General features: G+C 49.1%; 2 protein-coding genes across 3 annotated transcripts in view; one reads left to right on the top strand and one right to left on the bottom strand.

Moving 5' to 3' along the window:
- WNT5B (Wnt family member 5B) overlaps positions 1-25,141 on the top strand; it is an 83,169-nt gene that overhangs the window by 39,808 nt on the left and 18,220 nt on the right. The gene's annotated exons all lie outside the window — the stretch shown is intronic.
- Positions 689-3,835, bottom strand: FBXL14 (F-box and leucine rich repeat protein 14). Of its 2 annotated transcripts, XM_081247801.1 has the most exons (2): positions 2,523-3,835; positions 689-1,141 (listed from the first exon to the last, which is right to left on the bottom strand). In XM_081247801.1, the coding sequence occupies exons 1-2, from the start codon at positions 3,719-3,721 to the stop codon at positions 1,054-1,056; spliced, it is 1,287 nt and encodes a 428-aa protein (XP_081103927.1). In that variant the 5' UTR covers positions 3,722-3,835; the 3' UTR covers positions 689-1,053. The 2 variants fall into 2 exon arrangements, with proteins under 2 accessions (XP_081103927.1, XP_081103926.1); XM_081247800.1 differs by lacking the exon at positions 689-1,141 and having other exon boundaries at positions 1,190-3,834.

Genomic DNA, 25,141 nt, shown 5'->3' with positions numbered 1-25,141 from the left:
GAAAGTTTTGTGCTATTCTTTTATCGGCTCTTCCTGGGATCAGTGTTAAAAAAAAAAAAAAAACCCTCAGAAACAAGTAAGACAGACCTCTGCGAAACAGGAATATGAAAAACCCCACTGCTGGCGCATTTATACACTTCCGTTTCCACAGCCCAACCACAGGGTGTCAGATGATTTAGTTATTGTCTACCAAAGGGAGCTCTTTGCTGGAATTGTTGGTATTCAGCCCCAATTCAGTCTAAGAACCCTCACCAGGGTTCGAGTGGCCGCCTTCTTAAAATGCAAATGTGCCAGAACTCCAGGCCGGCCTCCCCGCCCCCAGGAAAGTGCTCCAACCCGGCGGCGCTGGCGGGGCTGGCGGGGCTGGCGGGGAATGCTAAGGAGGGGCCCCCGCCCCCGCCCTGCCGCCCTGCTCACACTGAGCCTCAGTCCGCATGACTGAGCGCCCTTAACTTTCCCAACAATGGCCCTGGCGCCCTCCCCGCCCCCTCGCAGCCTCCCCACAACCCCTCAGGGCAAGAAACCCATCTTTCTTCCCACTTCCACATCTCAGGACGCATTTCTCGAACATCACCCCTAGATCTCATGTCCATGTGGAGAAAAACTGGCCACCCTGGTGAAACTGACTCTTACAAATCTGGTTTAAGAAGAAGTTTCATTTTGTTCAGTTTCTCTAAATTTCCATGTTGTTGACAGTTCAGAACCAGAAGTTATATAAATCTCCGTTCCAATCACGTTTCTAGCAACAGAACATGTAGATGTCAGTGGTAAACCTTATATAGGATAAATTTTTCACCATGAGCTCACACCACACAGGCTGCATAGAACTCTGCATCTTACACTTTTACTTCAGAGACGCAAAACAGCACCTCCTACTGTGGCCTGGACCCAAACACACACTGCCTTAAAAATAATGCACAGATACAAGGCTTTTGTTTTTGGTTTTTTTTTTTTTTCAAAAACATACTTCATATTTCCTCTTTTATTATATAAATATCAGTTTAACCTTTTACTGTAAGAATATAAACGTTTTAAGAGGATCTTTGTTATTATTTATACAAATTCACAAACAGTACAATTAATTGATAAAGGTCTCTGGGTTTCTTTAACTCCATGGTCTCGCATGTTGCTGTGGAGGATTCTAAAAAACAATAAACAAACCAAAAAAAAAATCCAACAAAAATGTACATCCTACACAAAAGTGATTTTTTTTAAAGCCACAAGTCCCAACCCCCATCAACATAAAGGCGTCTACTCCTCCATTTAGAAACAGAATGTTTAAAAACCCACAAACTCCCGTTTTATTAACAGAGCAGAGACAAGACATGAATTTCAGTCTCCTCCCCTTCACATTTCAGCCCCGGGGGCTCTGGAAGCTCCTCGGCTCCCAACAGGAACCCTCACTGTGTGACCTTTTCGTGGGGAAACTTGAAAGAGGGGGAGGGCAGGGCAGAATCTGCATATATAATCATCATTTTCAAGACACAATCTGCATCTCAAACAAACAGACAAAAAACAAAACAGTCCAACTCTCATGTCTCCCACACATTTGTGCTATAAATTAAGTCAAGATTTAGGATCACGGCTGGGCCCTCAAATCCCTATGGACAAGGAGAAAAAGGAAAGCAGAACCAGAATGTGAAGTGGGATACACGGGGTGGATGGGGTTTGGGAAGAAGCCAAAACAAAAAAGATGTACAGACCCGATGGGCATCCTTCCAGTCCAGGCACAAAAATGTTTCAGTCTCAAAATATCTCTCTTGTAGAATTCCAGGGCTTCAGAGAAAAAAGTAAACTAAAACGAGGTAGCCAGACACACACACACACACATACATATATATATATATATGTATATATATATATATATACACACACACACACATATATATATAATTTATATATATATAATATATAGACTATACTCAGCAGAAAAAAAAAAGAGACCATGATGTCAACTTTCTTCAAAAAATAAAAAAAGAAAGACAATACAAATGAAATGAGCGTGAGTAGCAGAGTACTGTCAAAGGACTGATGAGGAGAGACTGGGATTAGTTACGAAGTGGAAGGGTGAAAAGGCCGTTGTAGTTGGGTTTGCTTTTATACGTTTCGAAATAAAAACCAGATCACAGTATTCAAATGAAAGCTTAAGTGAAGGCAGACATTTTCCCCAACTCCCCAGGGCTGAAAGGACTGGTCACTCCCCACCCCCGTTTCCAAATGCAGCGCGGCGGGGATACAGTAGCTCAATCCGTCCTCCAAACCCCTGCTGGGAGGAGTGGCTGGTGGGTGGCGAGTCCATCTCCGCATCCTCGGGGAAAAGGAGAGGGTGTGGGTGGCGGAGGGACCCCGGACGCAACGAGGGGGGGAGGGGAGGACGAGCCTGGGGCTCCGCGTCATCGCCCCCACCGCGTCCGCGGCAATGCTCTGGGTCTACGTGTGCGTGTCGAGTGAGCGCGGGGGCCGCGGCGGTGGCAGGAGGACGAACAGGGCGGGGCCGGGGGAGTTGGTGCTGCCGCCCTCACCTGACCTTCTCACTGTCCGTCATCTGCCAGAGGCCCAGGTTGAGTACCTTGAGGCAGGGCAGCTGCGTGATGCGCTCCAGGCCGCGCTTGGTGATGCGGGTGCAGCCGTACAGGTCGATGCCGGTGAGCTGGCTCAGGTGCTCGGCGATCAGCTCCAGGCCCTTGTCCGTGATGCGTACACACTGCCCGATGTTGAGTGTGCGCAGCCCGTGCATCTGCCGCACCATGCGGTTGATGCCATCGTCGCTGATGTGGCAGGAGCAGAGGGACAGGGACTTGAGGCCGTCCAGCCCCTGCGCTATGTAAGCCAAGCTCTGGTCCCCCACCTTGTCACAGAAGGACACATCCAGCCCCGAGAGGCGCAGGCTGCCCATGGCCAGATGCATGATGCCCGTGTCACTGATGTTGTCGCAGGAGCGCAGGTTAAGGCTGCGCAGGCTGCCCATGTGCGACAGGTGCAGGAGGCCTGCGTCCGAGATGCCTCCGCAGAAGCTGAGGTTGAGGAGCCTCAGGCCCGTCAGCCCCCGGGAGATGTGCTTCAGAGACAGATCCGTGAGCTTCTGGCAGTCCTGCAGCGTGAGCTGCTCCAGGCCCAGGCAGCCCTCGGCCGCGCTGCGCGTCATGCCGGCCAGGTGCCCGATGCCCACGTCCGAGAGGTGGCGGCAGCTGCGGAGATTAAGGCTCTTGAGGCGCTGCAGGCCCCAGGCGATGAGCAGGAGGCCGGTGTTGGTGATGTTGCTGCAGCCGCCCAGCTCCAGCACCTCCAGGCCCTTGAGGTACTGGGCTATGCGGCCCAGGCTGCTGTCGGTGATCTGTTTGCAGAGGCTCAGGTTGAGGGCGCGCAGCGAGCCGATCTCCTGAACGAACGCGTGGCCCAGTCCGTTGTCGGTGAGGTTGTAGCAGCCGCTGAGGTTGAGGCTCTCGATGTTGGCCATGCCCTGGATCACGTAGCTGAGGCTGCGGCGCAGGCTCAGGATCTGCACCCGGCGGATGCCCCGGGCCTGCAGGCTGGGGAACAGCGACGGGTTGGCCCGGCGCAGGTGCAGCTTGGCCTCCACCCCCCGCCACACCGACTTGTGGTAGGCGGCGTCCCGCCAGGCCGTGCACACCTGCGCCGCGCGCCCCTTGTCGCGCACGTCCAGGTAGCCGAAGATCATGGCCAGCAGCTCGGGGAACAGGCACGAGATGTGCGTCTCCATCTTCCTCCCCGCGGCGCCGGGGAGGAGGCGCGGGCCCCGCTCCCGCCCGAGCGACGAGGCGGCTGGCCGGCCGCGCCGCGGGCCCAACGGACGCGCCTCCCGCCTTCCGGCTCGGCGCCGCTCCTCCTCCCGTCCGCGCGTCCTTCCTGCCGCCCTGCCCGCCCTCCCCGCCCGGCGCGCTCGGCGCTCACATCCCGGGCGGGCGCCCCCGCAGCCCGGCCCTTGCTGGGCTCAGCCCTGCCGCGCCCGGCCCGCGCCGCCCCGCCGCCGCCGCCGCCGCGCCCCCGGCCGCATCCTCCGGCGCCGCGCGGGCCGGGCTGCGCGCTCGGGCTGGGCGCCGGGAGGCTGCGGCCGCCTTTGTCCTCGCCCGCTTTTCAAAGCTGCCAGCGGGCCGCCCGCACTCGGCCGCCCCGGCGGGGGGACTTCGGGCCGGCGCGCGCTCGGCCCCCGCGTCCGCGCGCGGGGCAGCGCCGGCCGGCACGGAGCGCGCGCGCGGAGCCGACCCGGGGCGAGCGGCGGCCGCGCCGGGGGCGTCCGGGCCGGACCCGCTGCTCTCCGCGCCTCCGCGCCCCCGCCCCCCGCGCTCCCCCGCGCGCGCGCGATGGTACGAGCCTGCGCGCCGGAACTGCCGGCGTTGTCCTGGAAACCGAGCGCCGGCCCGCCGCGGGTTAACCCTGTGCGCGCCGTCGGGGCGCCGGCCGGGCCCGCCGCCACCGCTTCCGCCGCCTCCACCGACCGCGGGGAGCCGCCGGCCACGCCCGGCCCGTGCCTAGGCTCCGCGCCGCCGGGTCCGAGGCCTCCCCGCGCGCTCCCGGCCCAGCCTCCAGCCCGCTCCCTTTATCCTCCCGCAAGACCCTCCTCCCCGGACCGCTGCTCGGTGACCGCCCCGCTCTCCTCCCCGCCTCCGTCCCCGGGGCCCCGCCGCGCGTCTGTGCAGCCACCTCCTCGGCCCTCCCCAGTGGGCGGCTTCCCACGGTTCCTTTCTCTCCAGTCTTGTGCCCTAAACTGGGAAGAAACTCAGGACTACCCGCGCGTCCCTTAGCCGAGCACGGCCTCCCCCCAGGGCGCACTCTGGATCTAGCCATTACCACTTCCTTCTAGCATGTTCCGGGTGTTTCCAGACACCGCCGCCAGTGCGCTCCCTCGGCCCCTGATGCATCACAACTTCCTCCGCTTCCGCACTCGGCCGGCAGCCCTGGGCTGCGCCGCGTCGCCTCCGCCTGCCTCGCGCCCTGAGGGAGCAGCCGCCCCTCAACCCTTATGGCCACCGCTTTCTTTCTTGTCAGCCTCTTAGACGATGAAGGGCCCCGTTGTGCCGACAGTGTGTTCGTATGTGCCGATCCAATTTTATATTTTGACAAAACAGAGTGACGATTGGGCTTGGTTTAAGGTGCTCCAGCAAATGTCTGTTCGTTTACAAACTGTGTTCTCTGGAACCATGGAATGCGCCAGTCTAGAGCGTGGCTCCTGGGTCTTAAATGCCCACTCGGAGGAGAGGGTTTCAAAAGAGTTTCACTTTAACTACCTTCAAACCAAGAATTTTGGAACCAGAAAATGACCCTCTGTGTTTTTAAGGAATTTGTGGATCCACACAACAAGATGCAAGACAGCCTGGTTCAGCTATCAAAAAAGGAGAAGGGTTTCATTGACTCTTTGAGAACCTGAACAAGGTTTTGACTGGGTTCCATATTCAGTATATGAGGTTCCCTTTTGGCCACTTCTCTTTTGCCCAGGAGACCAGTAGCGGGCCAAATACATACAGATAGGTAATAGGCAGAATACCTTTTCAGACTGCCACCCACCTCCCCTGTTCCTAAATCAGGAAATGCAGAAGCAAAATCCTTCACCCACGATGCACGTGGTGCAAGGCCCAGAGATTTTTATAACCCTCCTGGAATCGTGTAGGGTTGTGTTGGTCATCTAGAGGATTCCAAATGTGCTGTGCAGTGACAGTCTCAATTCTGCGCTGCACCTGGGTTGGCACTCTTCTCCTGGGCTGTATCTAGGCATACACTGGTCTCAGTCACTGCCACCTAAACTTTTACCTTACGCGCTACGTGAAGTGACTTTTTCTGTTGTTCTGTGGATGTCCGATGTGTTTGTGTTGATATCAAGGTCTTACTCCACAACACCTTAATCCTCCTTATCGCAAAACAAAGTGCTAGACCACCAGTGGGGGGCGGGGGGGGGGCTGACCTGAAGAGGAGGAGCTTAGTTAGCCGTGTCCCTCCTCCAGACCCGCTGCTGCTCTCAAGTCTGAAAAGTAGTTCAGAGGTGCCCGGAAGCGCTTTCTCGAGAAGTTGACCACCTGCTCCTAGCTCTCGTGAAGTTTTTTCTTGAGTTTAACTCTAGAATGTTATTAATTCAGGACCTTTTATGTAAGGCGTTCAAACATATGTGACAAGGATTTTCAGCAATAGGATTGTGTTCACGTTCAATAAACAGGAGAATAAACATCAAGACGTATCTTAGAAAACGCACATTAGTGGGGAAACAGAGTGGCATCAGGTGAGCCCTCTGCTGAGTCTGGGGCATGGAGGAGGTGTCTCCCCTTTCTGAGGCTCAGTTTCCTTGTGTTTCACTAGGGCAGATGGACTGGATAATCTCCAGGGATCTTCTCAACAGTTACCCTCTGGGAAACCATGAGCCTCTCTGAGCCCTGTCTCAGCCCGACATTTCGCATTGTTCCTAATGCAACCCCGAGAATAGGGATAGTTTCACGTGCACTGGCTTCTTGGGGGTTTCAGTTTAGGCTGTGATTTAGGATGCAAAAATAGGTGGAGGGAATTATGGACCAGAGACTGGTGGTCTGGAGAAGATGTATATCAATGTAGAGGGTCCCGTGGACAGCTACTCATATTTTGAGCCCAGGTTGAGACTTTTGTATACGATTCAGCGGCTTGCAACCAAGGTGAAGTTTTTTTCTGAATGATTTCTGAACTTCGGTTTAGAAGCAGAGGTGATATCCCTGTGTACAGAGTCTCTAAAACTTTACCAAGAATTTTAAAGACACTGGTTTTTCAGATAGGGTGTGTTTTTCATCTGGGTGGGGCCTGGGAAACTTGTGAGGCCCAACCCAAAGATCAGGCTTACTTAAGGATGTATGCTTCCTGGGACTTCCCTGGTGGCGCAGTGGTTGGGACTCCACGCTCCCCATGCTGGGGGCCTGGGTTCAATCCCTGGTCAGGGAACTAGATCCCACATGCATGTCGCAACCAAGAGTTCTCATGCCACAGCTAGGGAGCCCGCATGTCTCAACTAAGGAGCCCGCGAGCCACAACTAAGACCTGACACGACCAAATAAATAAATATTAAAAAAAAAAAAAAGGATGTATGCTTCCTCACACAGAGAGGCAGGAAAGATCAGAAGAGATCCGTAGCTTTTAAACTCCTCATTCAAGAATATATGTGTCCAGAGCTTCCCTGGTGGCACAGTGGTTAAGAATCTGCCTGCCAATGCAGGGGACACGGGTTCGAGCCCTGGTCCAGGAAGATCCCACCTGCCGCAGAGCAACTAAGCCCATGTGCCACAACTACTGAGCCTGCGCTCTAGAGCCCACGAGCCACAACTACTGAAGCCCACGTGCCTAGAGCCGGTGCTCTGCCACGAGAGAAGCCACTGCAATGAGAAACCCGTGCACCGCAGCGAAGAGTAGCCCCCGCTCACCACAACTAGAGAAAGCCCGTGCGCAGCAACGAAGACCCAACGCAGCCAAAAATAAAAATAAATTAAATTAAATTAATTTATTAAAAAAAAAAAGAATGTAGGTGTCCAGAAACAGTGACCCAGAGTCTAGCTGGTGGGCGTTGGATCAAAGGAGTTAAAACGTGTTGTGTGTGTTTTATGTTAACTCTAAAGTATCCATGGCACAATGGATGCCTCGCAGTAGGCGCTCTGTAAATGTGGTTGAACTGAAGTGAATGAGAACGATAACAATTATATAATCTCTTTACGAAAGACTTCATACATGTCAAAACTTTTCTGGACCACCAGTAACAATGGATATCTGAGGTTTATAAGATCGTGCCTTTCCAACTACTTCCCCATGTCAAGGCAACATTCTCTCTATTCCTAAGTAATTCTAAGCAGGAGAGTATCCTGGGGCACCTCTTGATTAGAGAAAAGGTAAGACATAGTGAGGACTTGATTCACTGAGTGCAAAGAGAATATTTAACTAGAAACAACAACAGAACAACCTCACTGAACAATGCGCAAAGGACTTGAACAGACAGTTCTCTAAAGAAGACATACAGATGGTCAACAAGCAGGTGAAAAGATGCTCAACATCATTAAGCATTAGGGAAATGTTAATCAAAACCACAATGAGATATTATCTCACACCCGTTAGGATGGCTACAATGAATAAAACAGAAAATAACAAGTGTTGCTGAGGAGGTAGAGATATTGGAGCCCTGGCGCGCTGTTGGTGGGAATGTGAACTGGTATGGCTGCTGTGGGAAACAGTATGGAGGCTTAAAAATAGAACTACCTTATGATCCAGCAATTCCACTTCTGGGCATATACCAAAAATAAATAAAAGCAGAGTCTAGATGCACCATTTGTACATCCAAGTTCATAGCATTATCTGCAACAGCCAAAAGGTAGGAGCAACCCAAGTGTCCCTCACAGATCATGGATAAACACAGGCGGTCTATCCATACGATGGAACATTATTCAGCCTTTAAAAAGGAAGGAAATCCTGTCACACACCACAGCATGGAGGGAGCTTGAAGACATCATGCTGAGTGAAGTAAGCCAGTCACAAAAAGACAAATACTGTATTATTTCGCTTATATGAGGTATGTAGAATAGTCAGAATCACAGAAACAGAAAGTAGAAGGGTGGCTGCCAGAGGCTGAGGGAGGCGGGCTGTTTGGGGGCACAGAGTTTCAGTTTTGCAAGATGAACAAGTTCTGGAAATTTGTTGCACAATATGAATGTACTTAACACTATTGAATTGTACACTTTAAAATGGTTAAGGTGGTTTTACGTTATACATATTTTACCACAATTAAAGATGAAAAGATTTAAACAGAACCAACATTGTGAAATGAAGATGTAAATAAATAGGAAAAATAGGTGAAAATTGTCCTCACGTCAACAAATTGCTGGAACCCCGAAATATTTGTTTACTCTCTCCCAAATTATTAGTACATTGTATCCTGTAAACAAGGGCTTTATCCACCCCAATAAAAATAAGGGCTTGAGGTCTGGGTAGCTGGAGCCCTCTCCTGAGGATGACCATGCCCTTTCGTGTGCAAACTGGAAAAACTCATGCAAAAGAGACGGGGTGCTATTAATAATCACCCCCGGATGAATGGACACCCCCTCCTTTTACACTGGAAATGCGGCTGCATTTGAAATATGTTGTTTGCAACTTTTGAGTGTTAACTGTAACATATATTTTCTTTTTAAAATAATTTATTTTATTATTATTTTTTAAAAATTTATTTATTTTTTGGCTGCGTGGGTCTTCGTTGCTGCACGTGGGCTTTCTCTAGTTGTGGCAAGTGGGGGCTACTCTTCATTGCAGTGCGCGGGCTTCTCATTGTGGTGGCTTCTCTTGTTGCAGAGCACAGGTTCTAGGCGCACGGGCTTCACTAGTTGTGGCTCGCAGGCTCTAGAGCGCAGGCTCAGTAGTTGTGGTGCACGGGCTTAGTTGCTCCGCGGCATGTGGGATCTTCCTGGACCAGGGCTTGAACATGTGTCCCCTGCATTGGCAGGCAGATTCTTAACCACTGCGCCACCAGGGAAGCCTAACATATATCTTCATATTTTCAGGCGCCCGACCAAAGGATTAGAAATACTTTGATCGAATAACCCTAAGTATCAGTTATTATTTGTTAATATTAACAAACACCTTAGGTACTTGTTACCAAGCAAGTAGCTATGACAACGCTAAAATAAAACAAGCCATATTGTAAATGTAGCCATTTCCAAGCACTGAACGCTTGGGAAGGTGGGTTTTCAATCATGTGATCGTTCAGGAAATGTTCCTACATCTGGTGTGCACGGCTCTGTGCCCTGGAGTAGCCAAAGATGCAGAGGGTATGTCTGCTTCTTAGGACTCAGGACGCAGCAACACGCTACAGAATAGTTTCCGTATTATCAGTGGGGTAAGTGCCAGTGGAGTGATGGTTATAAATAAAATGTTCTCAGTTTAGAGGACCACTGCAGAGAAGCCTCGAATTTGAATAGTTTTGATGGGAGGAAAGTCATTACATAGGGTGGAAATTTATTTAGAGAACAGGCTGGCTTTACCTTACTAGTTTAGGAAAAAATAAGAATGCCATAATAGCAAACATACATTGTCATATATTGTTCTGATTCTTCAGTACTGAAGAATATTGAAAATTTCCTTTTCAGGGAATTCCCTGGCAGCCCAGTGGTTAGGACTCGGCACTTTCACTGTTGAGGGCCCGGGTTCAATCCCTGGTTGGGGAACCAAGATCCCACAAGCCGTGCGACGTGGCCCCCCAAAAAGAGTCACCTTTTCAAAGAATTCTTAGCTTTTTCTCTTTATTCTCTTTCAAGAATAAGAAACTTTAACTGTTGTCTATCCGGAACTGGAATTTGGCTTCTGAAGTCAGAAATTCTTAGTTCATGGTTTGGACTTTGCTACTGTTTTTAGAACAGAGATTGCCTTGGGAAAAAATTATTTTAAATCAGCTGTCTTTCTCCTCATTTTGCCCGACAATAGAGCTTGGTGCCTCACACCCTGGGGGCGGTGGGAGGGGACCACTGAGACATTGACTGACCCCCTGGGACAGCCCAGGTCCGAGGGGGGCTCCCCTAGGTGCCCGTGACTCGAGGCCCTTTGACACAGGGCTGTTCCCCAGGCAGTGTCCTGAGGAGTTAAGTGTCCCCCAGACTTGCAGCCCAAGTTGTGCAGTGGAGTCCCGGCTCTTCCATTATGCCTGTGTGCCCTCCGGCCTGTGTGCTCTGTGGCTAGAGCGCTTTGAGCTTCAATGTCCTCATCTATAAAATGAAAAGTCACTCCTGGTCACAGAACTGTGGTGACAACTCATTGAGAAAAACCACGCAGGGGAAAGGGAGGGCCCTCGGGGGAACCTGGCCCTTAGGAGGGAGCTAATAAACACTGTTCTGGTTTTTTCTTTTATAAATGAACCATCAAAAAAAGCCCCACATGGATGTGCCCCCAAATTGTACAGATACATCCTTACTGACAGTTAAACATTTTAAAAATGTTGTTTCCTGTTTTTAAGAAATGCGCAGGTTAAAGGAGCGGAAACAGCAAACTCACAAGAGCGTGATGAGACGGTCCCTCACGTGGGGGGAGCCCCCTGTCTCTGTGCCCCTCATTCTCTCCTCCCGGAGTCGGGAAGAGTCGTGCTCCATTCAGAAAACCAAGAGACAGTCCCAGACTCGGAGTCTGCCAGACACACATCCATCCTTTTTCCTCCGACCTAGGTTTTCATCACCAACTCTCATGCTTTCTTGGGCTTCTCCGACTTGCATGTGTATCAGAGTAACTTCGAAGGTCTCTGAGTCAGAGATCTGGTGGGGGTCTACCGAGAATTTGCACATCCAGCGGGTTTCCCAGGTACTGCTGGAAACTCCCACGCCCTGGTTTTCCTTCTCCTGATTTAAAACTTTTGTGAAATTATACTTCTTGAAGTCTCTCCTTTTTTAGTAAAATACAAATAATATTTATAATAATTATGTCCTCCCCGCCTACTGTCTTTTGCCTTTGAGTCTCTGGTGTGAAGTCCGAAGTTTTCCCCGTGAGGTAGTGATAGAACGTGGGTTTTTAGTCAGACAGATTTTGGGTCAAAACCTTGACTTTATCACTTATCAGCTCCGTGACTTAGGACAAGCTATTTCATCACTTGGAGACTCGGTTTTCTCGTCTGTAAAATAAGACTAGCGATTTTCTTATCTTGGGAGCTTTGTGAGGATTGAGCGGGTTAATGCACAGAACCTCCTAGTACGACTCCTGGCCATCGTCAAAATAGCTGGGTTTTTTTTTTTTTCTTTCTTTTTTTGGCTGCACCACGCAGCATGCAGAATCTTAGCTCCACAGCCAGGGATCAAACCCAGGCCCCTTGCAATGGAAGCGGGGAGTCTTAGCCACTGGACCACCAGGGAAGTCCCCAGAATACCTGGTATTTATTGCACATTTATTGTGTGTTAGACATTCTTTGAAGGTCTTTACGAGTATGACTCAGCTCTTCCTCCCATAGGTCCACCTACATGACTGTGAAGTAGGTTCCATTACTACCTCTGTTTCGTGGTGGGGAAACCACGGCACAGAGGTAAGTGCTCTCAAGACAATCTGGTCCACAGAACCGGGATTTCAACGCCATGGTCTAGACCTAGAGCCACTTTCTAAATCACTGCTCCGCTGCCCTGAGGATGCATGTAAGTTTGTCAGCGCACCTGGCTAGGGTGCAGTTTCTGCGCGACACCAAACAAGGAGGGTCCATGAAAGCAGCAGCTGCCAGTGACTGAGATGCAGACCCCGCCATGAACAGTCATGGGCCATGACGAGGGGTAGCTTTCGTGTGCAACACCTAAGGCCCTGGTTGGTAGACCGCCAAAGTGGGTCTGTGTGTGTGTGTGTGTGTATGAGACAAGGAGACTGCGAGGGCGGAGCCTGCGGGCACCGCTGTGAGTGCGCTCACTGGAGTGACGTGCTCACGCCTGGCTCCATCTCCGGGCCTCCAGCGGGACGCCTGGCCAGCTCTGGCCTCACTCAGGCCCCAGGAAGCCGCTTGTGTGTAATTATGTCACCCTCTAGTGGTTACTTCCCTATTAGCCCTTTATCCGAGGAACAGCCCCTCCCTCTAGGTGCAGGTGGCCTCTGGGTGAGCAGGCCCTCAGGGAGCTTGGGGGGGCTTCAGGGGGGCAGTGCTGGGAAAAGAGGAGTGTGGCAGGATCAGAAGAGGGCAAAGTGCTCCGGGAATAAGGATTAGTTTACTCCTGCAGAGAAGGGGGAGGTGGGAAAGGCAGAACGTATGGAGAGAGGAGGGGCTCCTACGCATCAGTTTTTTTGTTTTTGTTTTTGTTTTTTTTTGCGGTACGCGGGCCTCTCACTGTTGTGGCCTCTCCCGCTGCGGAGCACAGGCTCCGGACGCACAGGCCCAGCGGCCATGGTCCACGGGCCCAGCCGCTCCGCAGCATGTGGGATCTTCCCGGACCGGGGCACAAACCCGCGTCCCCTGCATCGGCAGGCAGACTCTCAACCCCTGCGCCACCAGGGAAGCCCCGCATCAGTTTTTTTAACCTTTTATTTTAAATTGAGGTGTAGTTGATTTACAATATAGTTTCAGGTGTACAGCAAAGTGATTCAGCTATATATACATACACACACATATCTATGTATATGCATACACATATATGTACACAATATGTATCTATTCTTTTTCAGGTTCTTTTCCATTATAGGTTATTACAAGACATTGAATATAGTTCCCTGTGCTATAGAGCAGGTCTCTGTTGTTTATCTATTTTATACATAGTAGTGTGTATCTGTTCATCCCAAGCTCCTAATTTATCCTCCCCCCCATCCCCTCTGGTAACCCTATGTTTGTTTTCTGTGTCTGTGAGTCTATTTCCGCAGCAACATGGATGGACCTAGAGGTTATCATATTAAGTGAAGTAAGTCAGAAAGAGAAAGACAAATATTGTATGATATCACTGATATGTGGAATCTAAAAAAATGATATAAATGAACTTATTTACAGAAACAGAGCGCGTATCCATCTTTACCGAGCGCTGTTTCTTGTTTGTGAGCATGGGTGCTGCACCCCGGGCTCTCTCTGGAGCTTCAGTGCAGAGGGCTGGTGGGGTTGGAGAAGAACTATTTTTAACCAGTTTCAGTTCTCTTTTCCAAGGGAAGTAGGCACAGGCCGTGGGACTCACAAGGGCTGAGTAAATTCCAAACTCTCACCACCTGGGTGGACAGCTGGCTTGACTGCTTCTCCCCGGCTTGAGGCTACGTTCTCTCTGGCGGGAAAGGTCATTTTTGTCAGGATCCTCGTAGGTCTGTTATATCTTGATAAATATTTCAAAAGCAGGGAGGGGATTAAGATCCACCCTACTCAGAACTGGTTTGTAACTCCATATCGGGCCTGGGACTCTGCTGTCTGCAGCCTTACGGGGCCGGAGTTTGAAGGTTATTCCCTTCTGGAAGGGTGCTGGCACTGAGCCAGGCTTTGCTGGAAAGCCCTATTTGGATGAACCAGAGCATTTACATTCCTTACATCATGTCAGACCCAGAGAAGGACTAAGGGTCGGCCCTGATGCCGAGTTCACAGCCAGGTCCCCTTTTCTGCCAAGAGGATAGGGTTAAAGGTTTAAAAAAAAAAAAACAGCCAGAAGCTCAAGGGGTACAAAAGCAAAATCTCGCCCTGCTGGTGTTAACCCTTCACACCCCAGAAAAGATGGTTGGAGATAAAAATCGCATCTTTACGTCATGGGATCCACAGCTTTCCTGACTGCCAGTCATTCCCAAAGAGGCCACTAACTCCAGGCATGGCTTCCCCGCTGTGTCCGGGCATGAAAACAGCACGGAAACCCTGTCTACACTGTCCCTGAAGCTGGAAAAATTTGTCTCAGCTCTGAACTCAGTGAGGTTCTTTGTCTGTTGTTTGTTTGCTGTTTATTTTTAAACAATACTGTTTAAACGTACTGTTTAAAGCCAAAAAGTTCAGGTAACTCTTTCAAGTTGTCCGTGCCTGCTGTGGACCATCAAGAATTCCTTGATTTAGTTGGTTATGGGGACTGAGCCGTCAGCATTTGGGCAGAAGAGAGAAACCTAGAGATTGGACGATGCTTCCCTTTGAAGCTTCAAGGGCGCCGTGAGGACGTGTGAGGACAGCACTGGGTTTTACAAGTGGAGAAAACAAGGCGGAAAATGAGAAGTGACCTTCTCAAAGTCATGGGGTCTTTCCTGGGCCCGCACAGCTTCTGGGAACCCCGCACGCAGGCTTGCCTTTGTACGATGTTTCATTAAAACTCTGTGCATCTGGAAGGATAATCAGACGTGGGCAGAAGTCCACAGACAGGGACTCACTTGTGGCGCTAAGTGATGGGGATGCTGATTGATAAACCGCAGCAGGCGAGGAAAAGCAGCCACTCCAAACAGAGTGACGGTGGGAGCAGCTGTTAAAAGTGCTGGGTGGAGGGCGGATAAATAAATAAATAAGAAATAAATTATAAAATATCTTAAAAGAAAAAGTGCTGTGGGGAAACGGGAATCCCCACCTTTGGGATCCCCTTTTCGCCTGGTTCTCCATTCTCCCAATTTTATATACAAATGTCAAAAGTTTGACATACTTTGAAAAATAACATGTAAGCTAAGAAGCTGTCCTAGCAGGCAGAGTGGAAGTGAGTGAGCTGCACCGTGACCTCAGCAGCAGCCTGTGTTGTGCTTCACGTTAGAAACGGCGCATCTGCTTCCTTAGGCTACTACCCGACCATGATAATGTTCCATATAGACGTAGTATTTACTACAAACACCCTGTAAGGTGTCATACACCGACGGAAAGCCGTGGCTACTATGTGAATTAATATGCTAATATTTTTCTGTGTTATATAGTATAAGGTAGGAAGTGCTTAAGATTTGAGCATTTGTCAATCCTTAACCACCATAAGGAATCTCATGGTTGAAGAGGGGAGGGAACAAATCAGAGGTATAGGATTAACAAACTACTATATATTGATTAGCCAAAGAATTTGTTTGGGTTTTTCTGTAACATCTTATGGAAAAGCCCGAATGAACTTTTTGGCCAACCCAATATAAACTAGAGAAGCAACAAGGATATATTGTACAGCACAGGGAATTATACCCATTATCTTGTAATAATGTATAATAGAGTATAATCTGCAAAAATACTCAGTCATTGTACTGTACACCTGAAACTGACGCAATATTGTAAATCAACTATACTTCAATTTGAAAAACAACAACAAAGAATCCCATGGTTTAAATTAGATCATCTTAAATTATCCTTGGCTCTGGGAGAGAGCTGGTTGTTCCATTCTGGTGCATGGATCGTGTTCCACACTGAGGGTGGGAGGTGTTTGTTTTGTTTTGCTTTTCTTCCCCCCCACCACCACCCCCGGCCACGATGTATGACTTGGTCTTGTGGGAACTTAGTTCTGTGACCAGGGATTGGATCCAACCTTGGCCCCCAGCAGTGAGAGTGCCGAGACCTAACCACTGGACCGCCAGGGAATTCTGTTTTGTTTTTCCTTAAAAAATTTTTTTTTTATTCTGTTCATTTAAATTCTAAGACAAAGCTGGAAAAGAGAGAGTTGAAGACCTGAAAATAATATTTTCTATCATTTGCTATTCTCCCAGGAAAAGCAATGGCTTGCAAACAAATTAAAAAATAAAAGTTGTAGGGATTAAGTCTGTGGTGTTATACTTGAGAAAGCACCCAGATTGCATATGAAAGATGAGCTGCTTCACACCCCTTTCTAAACAGGAAGGTTGCAAATATATGGCAGCATTAGGTTGGAGCCTGAATGTTTTCTTAAACATTTCTTAGATGTTAGGGATCCTGAAAGATTAAACAAGCAGAATATTCCATCCTGGGTGAGTGTCACCTAGTGCCTGGTAGGAGAATGTTTCCTAGCTCCTGCTTGAGTGGACCAACCCCACTCCCTCCCCTCCCCCCAAAAAGAGTAAACTATCTCTAAACATCAAAATAAAATCAACAACAGCAATAAAACAACTTTAAAAAGGCGTATCGGAGTTCCACCAGATTCTATTCTGCATTCTTCTGCAGCATACCCGTTTGGTTTGCGTCATGGTTAGATGCACCTGGATCTGGGTGGTGGTTTCATGGGTGTAGGCAAATGTCAAAATTCATCAAGCTGTGTATTTAAGATTTGTGTATTTTACTCTATGTATATTTTGTTTCAGTTTTTTTTTTTAAGCTGTTTGTTTGTTTAAGTCAGAGGGGGCTTAACAGGTCAAGGGAGGTTTACTTCTAGGCGTACAAATGATCACAAGTTCTGTTTATTCAACGGGCCAATCAAGCAGGTAGAGATTCTGCGGCAGCTGCTCCCTGGAATAGAAAAGGGCCGGGCACTTTGCCTTAACCCTAACCCGCAGCCCTGTGGCCACCCTTGCCCAGTAACTGCCACACCCTCCCTGGACCTTTCTGGGCTGGCTGCACTTGCTGAACTAGAGCAGGGAGTTTGTCTTTCTGCTCAGCCACATCCTGAAGCCCCTGGTACAGTGTATGCAGTTGGCACTCGATAAATATTCCTTCAGTCTGATCACTTTTCTTTGGTTAATCTGTGTTGCAGGTGGGGGGTAGAGTGAGGGAGAGAGGGAAAAGGAAGCTGTTTTTTTTTTAAATGTTGAGCCTTCTTTTAATTTTTATTTATTTTTATTTTTGGCTGTGTTGGGTCTTCATTTCTGTGCGAGGGCTTTCTCTAGTTGTGGCAAGCGGGGTCCACTCTTCATCGCGGCGCGCGGGCCTCTCACTATCGTGGCCTCTCTTGTTGCGGAGCACAGGCTCCAGACGCGCAGGCTCAGTAGTTGTGGCTCACGGGCCTAGTTGCTCTGCAGCATGTGGGATCTTCCCAGACCAGGGCTTGAACCCGTGTCCCCTGAATTAGCAGACAGATTCTCAACCACTGTGCCACCAGGGAAGCCCCCGGAAGCTGTTTTTTAAAGCCTAGATCAGAGACTCTGTGTCATGGGGAGCATCCCGGGACTGCCCAGGAACTGGGACAGAGAACGCACAGACCTTTCTGGGTCTGCCTCTGTCTTTGAGGATGTTTCCTTAATGTTGGAAAAATACAGTCATTTCATCGTTGCCGTACCCTGCTCCATGCTGTTCCCTATGGAGCCCAGTCGGGTCACATTATACTTGCTGGGTTCTGCTGTGCAGTTTTCCATTGTCATTTTGGTTGTTGATACTGGCTTTTCAGGTTGGGTGTGTGGTTTCTCTTGACACAAACACGAGTGCCTTTTATCACTGAGATTTTCCTAAGGGTCTGGCCATTTTAAGCTGGAAATTATCATCGGGATTCGTGTTCGCGTTCCTGTGGGTGAAAAACACAGGCCTTTCTGCGGGGCAGGGGATGCAGCCACTCTGTGCCACCACGGGAAAGCCGTGACACATGTCAGAGCGCCAGGCCCAGCTGGCCTGCCAGTCCCTGACACCCCACATGGTGGCATCCGCAAGGGTGAGGCCCTTTGCAGGAGAGCAAGAACGCTCCTGCCTTGTTCTTGCTCCTGCTAATGTGTCCTTGACTTGAGCTTGGGGGCACTGGCTACTGGGCATTAGACCCATCTAATGAGGGTCCTCATTAGAATTTTCCTCTCTGGCAGTTTTTTAAATCTGTTTTTTTTACTGAGGTATAACCAGCATATAAAATAGGGACCTTGTCCCAAATTTGCATCACCCTTGCTGAGGCCATGCTAGTATTGAAGGTACGTACAGAAGATATAGATCTTCTCTGTGTCTTTCCAATTTTAGTAGATCTGCTGCTGCGGCGGCGGGCACTTCAAGCCGTTTTTGTAAACAAAATTTCTAACTGCTTTTGAAACCCACAGTGTTGTTTTATTTTGCTGGTGGAACCCAGCGGGGTGATGTTGGGATAGGGCTGTGGCCACAGAGCACGGTTAGGTTGGGGTAAGCAGCAGAGCCAAAAAATGCCCCCTGATTCAACACTTCCGCCCTCTGAGTGACTTCAGCCCATATCCAGTTACAGAGTCACAGGGTTTCTTTGGCAAAAACACGTTTTTGCGCTAGAGTCCGCCAGGCAAAGCCACTGTCTCCTGGTTAGTGGAGTTTGGGGACCTCTCTGCCTCACACGTGATTAGAGGCATTGTTTGTTCAGGGCTCCTCAGTAGAATGTTTATTCATGGAGAAGTAGAAAGAAGCTCCAGCAGCCCAGCTGGCTTTCCAGATCCTGGGTGGAATTTGTAACCCTGTTTTTTTCTTTCATTGGATGTGGCTGTCACAGAAAGAGAATAAATATGGACCCCTGCTCGCCGCCAATGCTGTGCTTCCATTGCATTTAACACATAATGATAGTCCAGTGTGCGCTCAGAGATGCAGAGCTGAACCAAGGCAAGGAGTCTTACACTTCTGTCCCCAGAGCTGGTGACAGTTCTGGGCAGGATCCTCTGGCCTCCCTCAGTTGGCCGCTGGCTGAAAGATGTGGTCCTGCTGAAGTGTTCTCATCTTAAAACTAAATGACATATGAAAGAGGAAATACAAATGCCTAAGAATCATCTAAACGCATCTGCCCTTGTGAATAATCAAAGAAATGCAGTTTAAAATGAGATAGTGTTTTTTTAAATAAATAAATTTATCTATTTATTTATTTATTTTTGGCTGTGTTGGGTCTTCGTTGCTGCGTGCGGGCTTTCTCTAGTTGCAGCGAGTGGGGGCTACTCTTCGTTGCGGTGCATGGGCTTCTCATCGCGGTGGCTTCTCTTGTTGCGGAGCACGGGCTCTAGGCGCGCGGGCTTCAGTAGTTGTGGCTCACGGGCTCAGTAGTTGTGGCTCACGGGCTCAGTAGTTGTGGCTCGCAGGCTCTAGAGTGCAGGCTCGGTAGTTGTGACGCACGGGCTCTAGAGCGCAGGCTCAGTAGTTGTGACGCACGGGCTTAGTTGCTCTGCAGCATGTGGGATCTTCCCAGACCAGGGCTCGAACCTGTGTCCCCTGCATTGGCAGGCGGATTCTTAACCACTGTGCCACCAGGGAAGCCCAAAATGAGATAATATTTTTTACCTATCACAAGATGAGATTTTTTTTTTAATGACACTATCCAATCATCTTCATTAACTTTTGTTTTTCAGAACTAAAAATTACTTTAGTGTTTTATTAGGCTTTACCTTCATGAAAGGTTGGAAATTTTTTAGACAATTTATTTTGAAAGCATGATAAATTGCCTAATAGACTTAATAAGCCAATTTAACTGGATTGGTGGACTGGTCAGTAGATGCCAGGGCTGTGAGGGCTGGACAGGACTTTAGGGCTTATGTGGTCCAGCCCTTCATCCTCTCCATGAGGCGTCAGGGATGTAGAGCAGGTGTGTCTGGAGTCCCAAGTATGCAGGGCTAGAAGTGCGTTAGTAAAACACAATGTGCTGTTGCTGAGGTCTTGCTGTAGGTGAGTAGCTTAATACAGTATTATGCTTTCTTTTCTTTTTTAATATCTCTAGGATGTTGTGCTTTACTGTCTTTCCAGACAGACAAAATGTCATAGGCCTCCAAAAACGGGAATTCAGGCCTGTTTTCCCGTCTGCTCTCTGTCCTTATACGACTGTGTGTCTGGATGCCTCTCTGTATTTTAAAACAATTTTTGTTAGAGTTGATTTACAACGTTACGTTAGTTTCAGGTGTACAGCAAAGTGAATCAGTTATACATATACACGTATCCACTCCTTTTTAGGTTCTTTTCCCACATAGGTCATTACAGTGTTGAGTAGAGTTCCCTGTGCTGGACAGTAGGGTCCCATTAGCTACCTATCTTATATATAGCAGTGTGTGTATGTCAGTCCCAGTCTCCCACTTTATCCCTCCCCCCTCTGTATTTTTAATGAGGATTGCCACCTGACCACAGTTGCCGTCTCTTCGGTAGACTTACTTAGCAACCATTTGAGCAACTCCAAATACACAGAGGTGTTTACAGTCTGAAAGGGGATTTTTAAAAGTCTATACATGAGTCTAATACAAAGTAGGATAGGCTGTGAGAGTTGGTGTTAGTCAAGCTCATACTAGCTCCTGTCATGAACAAGTGCCAGCTGTAAATCGGCTCTAAAATTGTAGAAGTTCATTTCTAGCCCCTGTGAAAACCAAAATGCATGTTCCTTATCGGCCAGCAGCCCTCTAGGCAGCGACTCCAGGACCTGGGCTTCTTCTGCCTGTGACTCTGGCTTTAGTCCACCTTGAACCTGCCGTGCTCGTCCACATGAGGCTGGAAGAAGCAGGGAGCATGGGGTACAGCTTGTGGGGGGTTTTCATGGGCCAGACTCGGGAGTTGCCGACATCATTTCCTCTGACATTCCACGAGGAAGAGCTCAGTCCTATGACCATTTTAGGACATCTGAGCGCTGGAAAATGTGATCGAGCCATGTGACCAGCCTGTGAGCTCTGCCACGAATAGCTGTGAGGGTCCCAAGTGGGAAGGTGTCGTATGGGGTGAAGTAACATCTCAGCAAATAAATGCATAGGTACCCAGGGTTGCAGAAGTTATTAATACTTATTTCTACGATTAGCTATCATTTTTGTTGATTTTAATAAATGCATCGCTGCTGACTCCTCGTAGGTGTATACACACTTCAGGCCATTTGTGTTTTCAGTTGTGGTGCCTCTCTCGGGTCAAGGACATGTTTGCAAGATGGCCGGATCCAGTGGAGATCAAACCTTCCCCAACTACCCGATGTAGCCTTGGAGAGGAGCATGACAATCGTGAGCTCTCCCCAAAGCCACGTGCAGACATGCTCCCATCAGTATTTTGTTTAATTTTTATTTATTTATTTAGCTGCACCGGGTCTTAGCTGCAGCACACAGGATCTTTTTTTTTTTTCAGTTGCGGCATGTGGGATCTAGTTCCCTGACCAGGGATCAAACCCCAGCCCCCTGCGTTGGGAGCGCAGAGTCTTAGCCACTGGACCGCCAGGGAAGTCCTCTCCCATCAGTATTCTTTTTGTGTGTGTGTGTGCGGTACGTGGGCCTCTCACTGTTGTGGCCTCTCCCGTTGCAGAGCACAGGCTCCCGACGCGCAGGCTCAGCGGCCATGGATCACGGGCCCAGCCGCTCCGCGGCATGTGGGATCCTCCCGGACCGGGGCACGAACCCGCGTCCCCTGCATCGGCAGGCGGACTCTCAACCACTGCGCCACCAGGGAAGCCCCCATCAGTATTCTTAATTTCAGTTCAGCCGTGACCGAAGGCAAGCAGTCTGAGGGCCTGTGCTGGTGGCTGGTCCCCACTCCTGACATTTGCCACCCTCACGGCTGAGTAACACAGACCATACCTCCTCCCGTCCTGCCCACGCAGGCTGACAAGCTTCTCCTTCTGCCCTCGTGGTGTTCCTGCGGGGTCGGCCCTCCCAGCTGGGCCCCAAGCTCTGGGCTGTCACTCCACAAACAGCAAACATCGCCAGCCTTCCTGAGTGCAGATCTGATGTTGCCTCTCTCCTGCTGGAGTGTCTTGGGTGTCCTGCAGATTGCAGACGGAGGCCCAGACTCCTGGAGTGGGGGGTGTCCTGGGGTCTTCAGTCAGGTGGTCCCGGGATGAGGGAGTCTGCCTTGCCAGGAATTGATGACTTTTGTTTTTCTTTGACTTTGGGTTTTCTCTCTCTCTCTCTCTCTCTCTCTCTCTTTCTCATTCTGTGTTTTCTACAGTTGAATTTTGGACATGAAATTGTTATATGATGTTCTTGTCATTCTCAAAATGTGTTACGTGTTTCTGACCTTCGTCCAGTGGGAAGGCCTCCCCTTCCCATGTCCACCCGTGGCAATCCTGCCCGTCCTCTGAGGGACAAGTTCAAACACCACCTCCATCAGGGCTTCCCTGGTGGTGCAGTGGCTGAGAATCCGCCCGTCAACACAGGGGACACAGGTTCGAGCCCTGGTCTGGGAAGATCCCACATGCCGCGGAGCAACTAAGCCTGTGTGCCACAACTACTGAGCCTGCGCTCTAGAGCCTCAACTACTGAGACCGTGTGCTGCAACTACTGAAGCCCATGTGCCTAGAGCCTGTGCTCCACAACAAGAGAAGCCACCATGATGAGAAGCCCACACACCACAACTAAGAGTAGCCCCCGCTCGCCGCAATTAGAGAAAGCCGGCGCAGCAACAAAGACCCAACGCAGTCATAAAAAAAAAAAAAAAAAGAATTAGTCTTCAGCAGGGTGGTCTCAGGATCCGGTTGTGTGTGCTGACACCCTGTGCCACAGTTGGGGCGGGTTTGCTCTCTCCTTCCCAAGCAGTGGGAAGTGTGTCACTGTGGCAAACTTATCACTGTGAAGGACAGACTCATTTCTGGGGAAGGACAGTTTACATTTCTCTGAAAGGCCACAGTTAAAACCTCACCACTCCTACCCACTCTCTACCCTTCACCTCACCCCCAAGACGTGATTTGTCCTGCAAGCTAGAGACACAGGAGAAACGACACAGCGTTTGCGAGATAAGGCTTCCCAAGGGGCTGCAAAGAGTAAGATGGTGGAGCTGGGATTCCCCCTCCAAAAAAACCCAAAACTGACTTATTTGCATCTCCACCAACTGTTGAGAAATATCCCAAAAAGGAATGCTGTATGCCTTAAGGCTGAGAGGGTTCACTGGGCCAAGCTTAGAAGGAACTAGAGAGACACCCAGGGACGGAGAGGGACCCGTGGGAGAACTTGCTGAGGCTGCCTTACCTGAGCTGAGAAGGAGAACAGTCACCAGGGCACTCTGTAGGAGGTTATGGAACTTTCTGATAAAGTCTGGGTTCATCATTGCATTAATCTCTGGTCTCTCCTTAAGAAAATATTTGAAAGAGAAAAGCGTCCATGGAGAGAAATGCACGCCAGAGAAACAGCTAGCTACAGGACTAAATAGCAATTATGGACCACCCCCCCCCCCCACCAAAAAAAAAGGAGAGACAGAGGAGATTTTGCCAGGTCCTCTTTCCTGGAGCACGTGGTCGAGGTAGCTGCTGTTTCTTGCATGGCTGGTCCAGGCCTTGCGCTTGTGTAACCAGCCCACGTGGTTTGCATTGAACCCCCTGAGCCCCTCCCTCCCTGCCAGCTCCACCTGCCCTCCAGCCAGCTGTCTCTGTACCTAAATTTTCCAACGTTCACTGAAGGCAGAGGTTTCTTTTTAAGTGTGAGGACCCTTTTTTAAGTAAGAAAAAAAAAGTTATGTGCCCCGGGAGACAAAATAGTTATATTTTCCACTGAGATAGTATATAAAGATTCCCTCCAATCATTAGGTATTTTCCCATTTAAAAATATCTGTGTTGAGAAAGACAGATATTATATGACATCATTTACATGTGGAATCTAGAAAATAGTACAAATGAACTTATTTACAAAACAGAAACAGATGCACCAACTTAGAAAATAAACTTCTGGTTACCAAAGGGGAAAGGTGGTGGGGAGGGACACATTGGGAGTATGGGATTAACAGATGCAAACCACCATCTATAAAATAGATAAGCAACAAGGATTTACTGTATAGCACAGGGAACTCTACTCAATACCGTGTAATAAACTCTAACGGACATGCGTGTTATTTCCAGTTTGAGGCTGTTCTAGTCTTGACACATATTCTGGTGTGCACATGGGCAGATTCCTCCAAGAGAGTGGAACTGCTGTGTCTTCCAGAACATGTTTTTAAAATGTCACAGCTTTATTGAGATATAACTCACATACCATATAATTCACCCATTTAAAGTGTATAATTCAATGGTTTTAATATATTCCTTGAATTGTAATATACTAGCATCACCACAGTCATCAGTAGCACTTTTAAGTGAATAAGTATTTTATTAATTACAAGGATGTACCTATACGTAGACTGTCAGAGTGGAAATACGTGGACATATTTACTCATTCTGGAGACAGTGCTTGGTCTGCATGTTCTGTGGTTCTGTGGTTTCCAGATATCTTTAGCCCCCAGGGGAGGAGCCACTGGTTCCAGGCATTTCATGTAGAAATTTGCCGTTAAAATCCATCCATCCATCCATCCATCCATCCATATATATGTTATTTGAAAGGCTTCATGCTTTAATTCACTGCGTATTACTATGGATGGTTCTATGACAGTGGTTCTCACATTTTCTTGGGCATCAGACCCACCGGATGGCTTGTTAAAATGGATTGCTGGGCACCACCCTCAGAGTTTCAGATTCAGTAGGTCTGGGTGGAGCTTGAGAATCTCGGAACCTAATCGGTTTTCAAGCGATGCTCATGCTGTTAGTTGGGGACCATATTTCGAGAAACATGTAACCAGCTGCTACCTTGGAAGTTGGAGGACTGCGTGCGGAAGGAATTCATTCAATCATTCAGTAGATGAGATGGGGTATAAGACACAATTTGTTGGAGGGAAGAGGGCAGTTAGCAGGCTCTTGTAGTAGCTCAGAGTATGGCAGTAGCAATGAAGAGTCAGGAATACATTTTTAAAGTATTAGGGAGTCACAGTCAAGAGGCCTTGCCAGTTGCTTTGACATGGAGGGTATGGGTGAGGGAGGGGTCATGAAGGACACCAAGATTTCAGGCCTGGATGCAGGAGGAGACTTGGAGGACAGAGAACAGGCAGGATTGCAAGGAAGAGGCGTAGCCAATCAGTATCTTCATGTCTGTACTTCCTCTCTGTCTAAGAAGACTTACCCAACCATCATTTCGGGGTCAAAAGGTGACTGACCCCCCTAAGAAACTAGAAGCATGTGATCATGGGAGTTTCCCTGGACCACAGATGTCAGATGCTCAGTGG

The sequence above is a fragment of the Mesoplodon bidens genome (assembly GCF_964165515.1).
Source record: "Mesoplodon bidens genome assembly, chromosome: 11".
NCBI lineage: Eukaryota > Metazoa > Chordata > Mammalia > Artiodactyla > Ziphiidae > Mesoplodon > Mesoplodon bidens.
The sequence above is the reverse complement of the archived record's forward strand: the minus strand, read 5'-3'. Positions and strand labels throughout refer to the sequence as shown.

What these genes read in the sequence shown, in the direction of transcription:
- FBXL14 (XM_081247801.1), bottom strand. Translation starts at nt 3,721, where the DNA reads ATGGAGACGCACATCTCGTGCCTGTTCCCCGAGCTGCTGGCCATGATC. An exon ending in ACGGACAGTGAGAAGGTCAG is followed by an intron (nt 1,142 to 2,522) that starts GTGAGGGCGGCA and finishes ATTGTTTTTTAG; the next exon opens with AATCCTCCACAGCAACATGC.